The sequence below is a fragment of the Berghia stephanieae genome, chromosome 6, assembly GCF_034508935.2.
Source record: "Berghia stephanieae isolate SIO BIC M18660-M18661 chromosome 6, UCSD_Bste_1.3, whole genome shotgun sequence".
NCBI lineage: Eukaryota > Metazoa > Mollusca > Gastropoda > Nudibranchia > Aeolidiidae > Berghia > Berghia stephanieae.
The window spans coordinates 61,527,119-61,537,956 of NC_088365.1; the positions used below are offsets into that span (position 1 = coordinate 61,527,119).

Consider the following 10,838-nt stretch of genomic DNA (forward strand, 5'->3'; position numbering starts at 1 on the left):
TACTCAGTTGTAAAATGAGTAACTGGATATTAACAGCATTGTCTGTTTGTTTTTTTAAATTGTGATATTACCTTAAGTGCATCATGTTTGTCCTACATGTTAAGTGTTGCTGTTGGCAAGGAAAAACTTGTAAAGCGATTTGAGCATGTTTGGTGGATTTTGCAGTATATAAATACTCGAGTTTTCTTTTGTTTTTAAAAAAAAATATAAACATGGATTTTTGTCGTTCCTAATATTTTAAGTAGAAACATGTCAAAGTAACAATCCACTTTGATCTGGATGGTATGGAATAGAGATATTTGACACATCTTCACTCGACTCATTTTTGGAAGACAGGATGAGCTGTTCTCTACAAGGATACAAACAGTAAAATATGTTTACACCGTGATAGTACTAAGAGCAACTCTTTGACGAGTTGTATGTCTGAAATTATCAATAGAAATTTTTGTTTCTTATGATTTGTTAGTGCAAATGTTGCACTCGAAGAAATAGATAACAATAGTTCAACAAAGGGGAAACCCGAAACATCCCCATTATCTGTCTTCGTTAATCAACTTGAAGCTTCCATTCCATTTGATTATTTCTATTTATGATTTTGTTAAGGACTATCCATGAGTTTGGTCTACTGAGTGATCATGTGTAGTATAAGTGTACGGTTCCTTTTTATTACTATTATTATTAAGTTATGATATTGTTGCTAATAACTGTCAGGTGGAACAGACAAACGAGAAATCTTCCTCGACTCCAAATGAGTCTGCTGGGCTTGTAGGTGCCCTGGCAAGAGCTTTGGCCAACCGGCAGAAACAAATACATGGTTCAGGTAGATTAAACAGCAGGGTTATTTTTATTTACTGTGTTGGTCGTTGTCATTATCAGCAGTGTGCTATTCTGTTTTTCCCTATTAGTTAATGTTTTTCGTGAGCCTAATGTGACACAATGTGTATGAGGATTGTTATAAAAACGTGCAGCCTGATGATGTGTGTGTGTGTGTGTGTGTGTATGTATATATATATATATATATATATATATTTATTTATTTATATATATATATATATTTATTTATTTATATATGGGTGGGGGGAATTGAGAAACATTGAGATGCAGGTACTGGTGTAATGAAAAGCTGTGATATGATACAGTGCTAAACAAATCAAAAAGACAAATGCAAGAATAATTCTTCTCGGAATAAATAATCATTAATTAATGAAACAACCACCTTCCTTGGTTAGGGATTGAGTACGAGTCCAGTAATTAGGATGTTATAGGACTGACCGCCAGTCGAAGAAGGCAGACTTTTTTGGATTATTTTTTTCTGTTTTGTCAGGCCAGTGCCTGACTAAGTATAGAATAATATACCATTTTTTCGGATTTTTATCTTTCACCAGTGCCTGAACTCTTAACTTTTCTCTTTAATAATGTGCGCAAACAGACTGTTTGAATATTAAGCAGAGATCCTTGCTTTGAGAGGGGATTAAGGAAATGTATGGGACCCCTTTCTTTAGGATTGTTGCTACTGTTCTTAACGCTGCTGTCACAGATGATTCTTATTATTATTTCTTTAAATTGTGAAAAAATTCGCTCCACACCTTTCTGGATATTCAATGGATAAAGGGATACTGGTAATATCTTTATTTGGAAAAATTAAATTGATTTAAAGAGACCTTAAATTTCATACACAGTGTGTCCATGAGCCACTTATCAAGTTTGTGTGTGTTTTGTTATGTTTTTTCTTTTATTTTGACATTTTCCCTATATCTGTGGAATTGATGTTATTGCTGACAGCGTGCTCTTTTTCTTATTTGCTACAGTTGAAAGCCTTTCAGTGGAAATTTTCTGTTTGGGTGGTCATGCTTCCTATTTCGCTGTGGCATGAGATGCCTGAATGTTGTTCCATGTTTTTTTAAGCCTTGATTTCTTTTATCTTTTCTTCTCTCCATATTTCTGTGGGTTATTGTTTACCAATGTGGAAGTGTTTGCAAAAGAAACCCCCCCCCCAAAAAAAAAAAAAACAAAAACAACCCCAGTTTTTGGTACCTGGGTATTGATGTCGGATAAAAATAATAGATGTTCATCACATATTTGAATCATTTTATCATGAAAATAATGTTTAAATGTTTTTTTTTATTTATGCGAGCATATAATTTTCAAAAAATAATTGTTAGACTTTTAATTGCTATGAAGCAGTTAATCCAAAAAAATTTTGAGATTGATTTTGTAAAAACTGGTAATTGTTCAGCAGCCTTTGAAATAAAATAAAAGGGGAATGTATCCTGATTGTCCAGTAGGTTGAGTCCCTTGAGTTACAAGCAAAACATAAGGTTTTATGTCTAAGGTTTATTTAAGATTTATTTTCTGATCTCCTCATCCATCCCCTGTCTACCAAACAGTGAATGGGTAGTGTGGATAATAATAGGTTCTGTATTTTGACAGTTTAGCATCCTACCCATGGAATATAACCAACAATTGGTTACTGTTTTAGTTAATCCTCCAGAACAAATAAAAAATCTCCAGTTGCTTTGGATTTATGGATTAGAGTAGATACTATTTTTAAACAATTAAGTGGTGTAATCACAAATTGTCCAAAAAAAAAAGAAAAAGAAAGAAGAATCTTTTTTTAAAAGTATGCTAAGTAATATTTTATACAATGACAAGTGTTGGTAATGAGATACAAAATCATAAAGCTCTAAAACCGTTTTTATGTTGAATATAAGGATTATAATTTGATAGAGGGTCTTAAATTTTCCTGAAATATTTGAATTTAAAAATAAGATTACAGTGGTGCGTTTTTAAGTGATCTCCGTAGATATGGTGCAACCCCCTGGATAACGACATTGCTCGGGACTGGTAAATTATGTTGTTATCCAGGGATGTCGTTATTCCAGGGTTTTCAAGATGGCGGAAAAAGGGGGGGTGTTGAGACAGGTGCTGATCAGTGCCTGAGAGAAGGCACGTCCCAACCATGTTATAATGTGTATTCTGCTGTTTTAGTTACGCTTTCACTCTCCAATGTGTATCGTCATTGTTTTAATCGTAAACAATGCTCGAACACTATTTAACAAAACTAAGAATAGATTTTAAAAATCAAGTGCCAATATGATAATACAGCACAAGAATACAGATTCTCACATAAAGTTTTGATTTTAATTAAAATCCATGCAATACGCTGATGAATTACCAAAATTTTTATTTCAATGCACGAAGATTTACAAATACTTAAAATAAGTAGATCCACAAACTACTACCCCCACGCCCAGAAAAAAACAAAACAAAAAAATACAACTAGGTATTAACAAATAAACAAAAATTAATATAACAGCTTCAAAAAAGAACAAAATACCAAACACAAAATGTTTCGGGCTCAAAACCCTTCTTCAGCCAACAACAATACACAATAAATTCATAAATACATTACTAAATTCCAGATAGACGACAGAGAAAATTGGTAGGTCTACTCTTGTAGAAAAATTTTGGATATAACGGGTATCAAGCATCTGTATCAACTGCTGATTAATGTTATAACTATGTCGCTAAACAGGGATTTTATTAAAATGTATGTCGCTATTTTGAGGTTCTTATTACTAACAACATGTAGCAAAAAAAAAAAAATCAGGACCAGAAGTCAATGTCGTTATCTAAAGGTTGTCGTTATCTAGAGGTTGCACTATAAACAAATAACATTAGCATCATAAAACCGCTATTCCATTCGTGATCTTTACAACACCACATATTAGAGTCAACAATGGTTCCTAGTGATTAGAAAAAGTTGTAATAATTTATTTTTTTTGATTAATTGTTAATCTGGAATCGAACGCTTGTATTTTAACTCAACAGTGTGCACTTTCTGAGCATGTAATTAGGTGTGCTTAGTAATTATGGTATAAATCATAGTGGGTTTGTTGTTTTTTTTTTAAATTTATTTATTTATTTATGTTGTGATGAATGTGATTTGTAGATTTATTTTTAAGTCTTTGTTATCATCGTGAATTTTCGATAATCCTTCCATCCCCTCCCCTCCTTTTTATTTTTTATAATTTATATATCATTAACAAATTATTGGGCTGAGCAGGATGTATGAGCTAAGCCTGGATTCAGAGGAAATAATTGGCAACATTGCTAACACTCCTCCCCATTCTCTCTTTTTCTTTCTTTCTTTTTTTCTCTCTCTCTCTCTCTCTCTCTCTTTCTCTCTCTCTCTCTCTCTCTCTCTCTCTCTCTCTCTCTCTCTCTCTCTCTCTCTCTCTCTCTCTCTCTCTCTCTCTCTCTCTCTCTCTCTCTCTCTCTCTCTCTCTCATGTTTCTTTTGGGTTTTTGTTATATATATTCATTTTTCCAATTCTCATTTTCTTTCCTCTCCCATCTTTGTTTGCTGTTACTGTGATTGCATCTATTGTTATCTAAGGTCGACAAGGAGGATGATCGTTCATCAGGAAGTGCCCCAGAGGAAATGAGTGGCTTAGTCGGTGCCCTGGCAAAAGCCTTGGCTAGTCGGCGCCCAGCTTGTCATGATAGTGGTGAGATCATGTCACACATTTCATTTTATGTACCATACAAAGTGTTCATCAATATTTTACGAAAAAAATTTACTGCAATACAGGGCATCATGAAAATAATTTTATTAATAATTCTTTGAAGGATAAATGGGTTTTAGTGGGGCTTGGATTTTTTGATTTAATAAAAAAAATTTTTAAACCTAAAATGGTTTATAAAGGAATTAATTAGACACAGTTGAGCTTAGAGCTTTAACATGATTGATTTTTTTTTCTTTTATATTTTGAATTATGTCTAGTCCAAGTTTGAAAATGGACATTTCCTAGAACTTAAATTGGAACTTTGAGAAATGTTTTACTTTTTACACCACATAAGTCGGCGCCATTTAAGTTTATTTTCAATCAAGTCTAATTTTTTTAAGACAAGAGAGAGAAAAAAAATAGAGACAGAAGGATGAACCAGTGTTCATTTACCATGAAATTGATTTTTATTTGTATGTCCTCTGGAGATCAACTTCTTAAGTGGTGTGAACTGGAGTAAAATTTCTCGTACAATTCTCCCTAAATGTGCAGTGGCCTACTTCGTAATAAATGCCCACCCCTACATCTTTTCTACTGCATTCATGGTCACTAAGCGAACTTGAACACCAGATATTTTTACAATTTAAAACTTTTAAAAGAAAATAAAGAACAACATATCCATGGAAATACATTCAATTCAAGCGAAAGTCAGCCAATTTATGTAGACGGTGTTTTATGATGGTAACTGGCATTTATATTCAATGCCCTTAACTGTCACAGCAGTTCCTATAGTCATAAGAAGATGAGAGGCAATTACTGCAACAGATTAGCACAGACCATGTTGATGCTAATTTCAAACTATCACTATCATCAGAATCTGTATTTCACTGAAAATTCTGTGGCGAGACAAATTTACTTTTAACACACATCTCCACCCACTCTGTCTCTTCTCTCTCTCTCTCTCCCTCCATCTCTCTCTGTGCATTTTCACGTGCACTGCACATTTATTAGAAATAATATGGTAACCATTAGAAAGTGGAAAGTTGTGAAATAAACCATGCAAAACTCTTCTGACCGCTTTGATGCAATTTTTCATCTTATAATAAATTGTAATTTCGAGGTAAAGGGAAATTACCAGCTTTTTTTTTTTCAACTTCATCTGCTGATGTTTTTTTTTTTTAACTTTTTTTTTTTTCCATTACTGTTCTTTGGGGTCTGCAAAAAGCATATTTTCCTCCTCCTTCTTTGGTGTTGGCAAATTATTTCCCAATGTACATACTTTTTTATTTATTTTCCGATTTGGATCAATAAAGATTTTCCATGGTTTGGGAAGTCACATATTGCCTTGTAAAATTAATTTCTGCTATTTGTATAATGAAATTTTAGTTTGTTTCACCTAATAATACCTTTTGAGACAATGGGTCACATTTGGTGTTGCGTTTGATCCTGCCTCTTCTTGCATGTGAATGGTTTATGCTCTTTCTTCTTTTTTTAAAAAATGAATTTAATTCTGAGATTGTTACACGCTAACAATGAGAGTGTGAGATGCGAGCTATGAATGCTTGTATGTAACTTGTACCTAAACAAAGGTATTCTTTCGTAACATAATGATGAGAAATATAGGGTATAGATGAAAACAGAGAAATAAAATGTCATTGTGTCAGGGAGCCAAACTCGGGATCCGATTGAAATGGATACCCTCTGCTTGGCAGCTTCTAATGGTGCTCACACTACTATATTGTGACGATCGACCCAATCAGCAAATTCTTTACCGCACTCGTGCAACGTCACAAACCCACCCAGAAGCCTCGTCACAACACACTGTTCAACTAGATGCTTCGCAGTTTCTGGCTCATTACCACAACGGGTACATGTACATCAGTCCCCACTGATGAAGCGATTTTTGCCTTTAGGCATGTTCTTGACCGAAGTCGATTGGCTGCCACCCAGTGCCTCCTCTTGCTGGAGGAAAAGCATGGCAACTTCTCCCCCAGCTTCGAGGAGTCTATGTACCTGCCCCCTTGAGGGATTAAATTCGTCAAAACCGACTTCCATCTCAAAACATGCATCTTCGTCCGAAGTCAGGGACTCTACGTACAAGGGTTGCTGGGATTTATTTCGGCTCAAAACATGGGCACCGTCCATTATGCCCTTGAGAGGGGTATCCCCATTCCCTGGCTAAGGGAGGGAGAGAGAGAGAGAGATCGGCGAGCTGACATTAGCCTGTCGTTTTGGCTATATGACTATATGGTTCAATGGCTGCACTCTGATCTCTCTATCTCTCTCTCTGAGCCAGGCGCAGGGTATCGTATCAATTGGATCCCCAGTTTCTCTGACACTGTGATTGTGATATTTTTATTCTCTGTTTTCATCTGGCACTTCTCTATACCCCGTTTCTAATCATTATTGATATAAGTGCCTGCTCCACACTTTTTATTGGTTTTCTTTCATAACATTAACATACTAACCTTTAAAATGTTTCTGTCTTGTTAAAACCATGGTTTAGCTGTCTGGCAGCCAACTTTTATCGTAGATCGCATGGTCTACAAATTATAATACTGAGGTTTGGATTTGTTGTCTTTTTTTTCATTTTTAGTATGTAAACTTTTAGATAATTATTTTAAAAGACTCAGTTAAACTTCTTTAAATGTTTAATTCTTTCATAAGAATCACGTTTTTATTCGTGATAATGTGGTAAAATGCTTTATTTACTTTTAAATAGAGACCCAACTTATTTTGACTAGCTTTCCATCTTTTTTTTTTTTAAATTTTTACATTACAAAAAAAAAAAAAATCTAACAGTCTTTTAAATTTTTATTTTAAGTTTGAATATATTTTTCTTCTGTTGTGAAAACAAAACCCATTCTTCATAGATGCTAACAACTAGACTAAAATAAAAGAAAAATGAAAATCAATACTGTAAAAGTAGACAGGTAGGTTAGAATTTAGAACACATATTCAATATGATGTAGCTATTCAGTAGAGGTTAAAAGTAAAAGATCACGAGGTCAGCAATGACGAAATTGGGATTCGGGACATCAAGGATTAGTCAGGGATAGATCTCCACCAAAGCACAAGATGTGCCCAGGACAGCTGGAGGTCCATTTCTCATCAACCTCGTTAATGTCGTCAATGAGCATTGCATTTGGTTCAAGTCTTTTGTCCTGGTTTGAGATACAGGAAAACCTGTAGTTTTGTGGAAAAGTAATGTACAAAAATGAAATTATCAGCTTTTTAAAAAAAGAACAAAATAATGAAATAGTGTTGTTGTTTTTTTTAAGTTCCCTTTATTCGTCCCGGAGGGGAAATTTTTCTTAAGGTTCTATTCTAAGAGATAAGGCTAGGCGACTTGCTCAAGGCCACACAGAGCTGTGGGTAGTTGAACTCTGTACCTTTCGGGTGTGAATCAAAGACCAAACTGCTGAGCCACGCTGTCCCAGAAGATAAGTGTGGTCTGGATTTAACACAATGTATTATGGCTTTAACTGTTTGTTTTTTTTTTTATAAGCTGCCTAAGGTTTTTGAGTCATGTTTAAAATTTTGTTCTTTTTTTTAAAGCGTTTCTATTCAATTTGGTACAAGACTTTTTTACAGTCTACAGGTTTTAGCAGCATAGTATTCACTATCTTATGATATTGCCACATTTGCAATCTGAACAAAATTGGTTTTGTTTCAATATACAGTCCCGAGTCCCATTATTACATCAGTGATAAGTATTTCACCTTGTAATTTCTCTAACCAAAAAGTCTTCCGTTGATTTAGACCGAAATAACACTGTCGCTGTTTAAGATGCAGTTATGATTCTCTGGCTTTGCTTGGGCCAAAAAAGTAGGGCTCATGAGGGAATATTTTATTCATTATTTTTTACTTAGAATTCAATTGCCCAACATTTTTATTTTATGTAACTGTACCTAAAGGACAGTTTTAGACAAGATGTGTAAAAAAAAAAATTTAATGAGATTATTTTTGTATCTTTACATATATACAGTTAAAATATGTTATATGAATCATGTATGTATTTATACATGTGGTTTACTTATTTTATTAACTCTTTTCTCTTTTATTAGATGATGACGATGACACTGAAGATGATGAAGACGATGTTGATGATGACGATGATTGGGACGATTAACAATGATTTCCATGGAGAGGAAATGGAAAAGCTTAGAAAATGGATTATGCATGAAGTTGATATACTCAGTTTTTTAGTTTTGTGTTTATCTCTATAATCGTTTGTTTTTTTTTGATCGGATTACATGCCATTTCTATGTGCATTCCTCCTTTAATAAATCAGTAGTATTGATTTTATTTATTTTACTTATTTATGAGAGATGATTGTGACTAAACTATGAAAATTGGTGTTTATTACAATACAGTACAGATGACGGATAAATATCCTAATTATTCACATTTACAACAGAATGAGGAATAAAGTTGACATCACTCGGTTCTTTGGTATCGTTTGTAGATCCCTAGTTAATAAACTAGAAGCGTTCCACATGGTTTTGTGTGTTAGTATTTTTGATGTGGCAGGTAGAACAGGTATTTTACCTGAACTCATAGCATCAATATGAAAAATATGACCCATGTCAAAGTTTCATCGTGATGTTTGAATTGAATATAACCTTGCAGGCATTATATCTTGTTTCTTTTTCTCACTCAAATCAATTGTTGATGAATCATACAGCTAGATTGTCTTGGGCTGTTAGCTGTACCTACCTTGAAGTTTATTGACATGATAACATATTGATGAAAACTTGGTCATTAGCTGATGGAATAAGGCAATTTTGTCGAATTTCTTATGGAAGTCTTTTGAAATATGGCACTAATATAATCTATGTAAAAAATCGTCATTAAACTTTTAAAAATTACATCAAACATTTGATTTTATGTTTTTTAAAAGGGGAGAGCTTAAAAGGATGGCATAAGACTTTTGCATAGTTGATGTACGACCTTCAAATTAAAATTATTTTTTATTACTACTGACTGAGTGGGGATCCTGACCTCCCATAGCGGGCAGGGAGGTAAATACTGTGTCTTCTATCCCCTTATATCTGTTTTCCAACATGCTTTCTGTCTTTGTCTTGGAATGAGATTACTTGTTTTTTTTCCTGGCCCTGGTCGGAGTCCTGGCTGGGAGGGAAACACGAATGCATAGTTATTGTTTTGGGAGATGATATTTTTTTCCTTGTAAATCATCTCTCTGTTATTCACTGCATTATGCTTTCTTTATATTATATATGATTTGTAAAACATTCGAGTGAGTTCCTCTTAGCGGGGGCCTGTCCTTGTGTCTGGATGAGACTTTTAGTGATCTCAAACTAAGTAGCCTACTTTGATAGAGTGCTTTTGGAATCTACACCTGTTTCTTATTTGAACCAATTCCCCTTTGTCTTCCCTTTTCTTGGATGCTTTATTGTAATTCTAGAACTTTTTACTATCCCATTTTCTTCCTTTTTACTGGCGCTGATATGACCTTAATGTGTTGCAAGCGCCGTAAAACCCTTAAAAACAAAACAAATTATTATTACTGAGACATACAGTCCAGGTGTCGCATTATGAAATTTATACATCACCATCAACGAATTATGTATCTCATCACTTGAACATTAATCATTATGGTTTTAACCAAGGGTTCGTAAAAAATTGTGATCCATTGTAGAATTATAATATTTCCGATACTCACAAGAGGAGAAAAGACTAAGTAATACTAATTATTTCAATAGTTAACTGTTTTTAAAGAATTTTTTTTTCAGAGTTTTTTTGTTATTAAATACTTTCTTGAAAATATATTTGATGTTTTAATTATCCTATTCAAACAAATCTAAAACAATAAATTTGATTGTCATATTGTTATATCTACCGTGTATTGGCAGAGGGAATAAAGTTTGTATTTGAAATCATTTTTCTCAAAATTTCCGTATTAGTTTTCTTAATATTTTTTATAGGATTCTACGTGATGAGATGTCTACTTCAACAGGGAATTTTTAAATCCTTGTAAGGCGTGTCTAGGATGTGATTATGGTGTATGACGCATAGGTAAAGAGAGGCAAAAGGAGAGGAACTCTGGTGAAAAATTAAAGTAGGCATCCTCACATTCTTACAATTACAATATCCTTTACTGAACTGCTTATAGCCACACCTGAGTATAGTGGGGTAATGTGTGTAAAGTACCTTATCCAAGGTCACAAGGTCAGGACCAGAATTTTCCATGATCACTGTTACCCATGCAATGCAACCACTCTACATTGCCTTACTTTGTGACAAGATGAGACACCTGAGATCGTGTTTTGCCATAAGGTCGGTGTCGGTTGGGGTATGAGAAGTTGCA

General features: G+C 33.9%; 1 protein-coding gene across 2 annotated transcripts in view; it reads left to right on the top strand.

Annotated features, from left to right (window-relative positions):
- LOC144975377 (actin nucleation-promoting factor WAS-like) overlaps positions 1-10,422 on the top strand; it is a 30,248-nt gene extending 19,826 nt beyond the window's left edge. The window contains exons 11-12 of one of the 2 annotated variants that reach the window (XM_078919391.1): positions 712-820; positions 8,575-10,422. In XM_078919391.1, the coding sequence (XP_078775517.1) occupies positions 712-820; positions 8,575-8,639 (174 nt within the window). In that variant the 3' untranslated portion in view covers positions 8,640-10,422. Of the gene's footprint in view, positions 1-711; positions 821-4,398; positions 4,511-8,574 lie in introns of both variants that reach the window. The other variant, XM_078919390.1, reaches the window with a different exon arrangement.
- Positions 10,423-10,838: the final 416 nt, after the last annotated feature.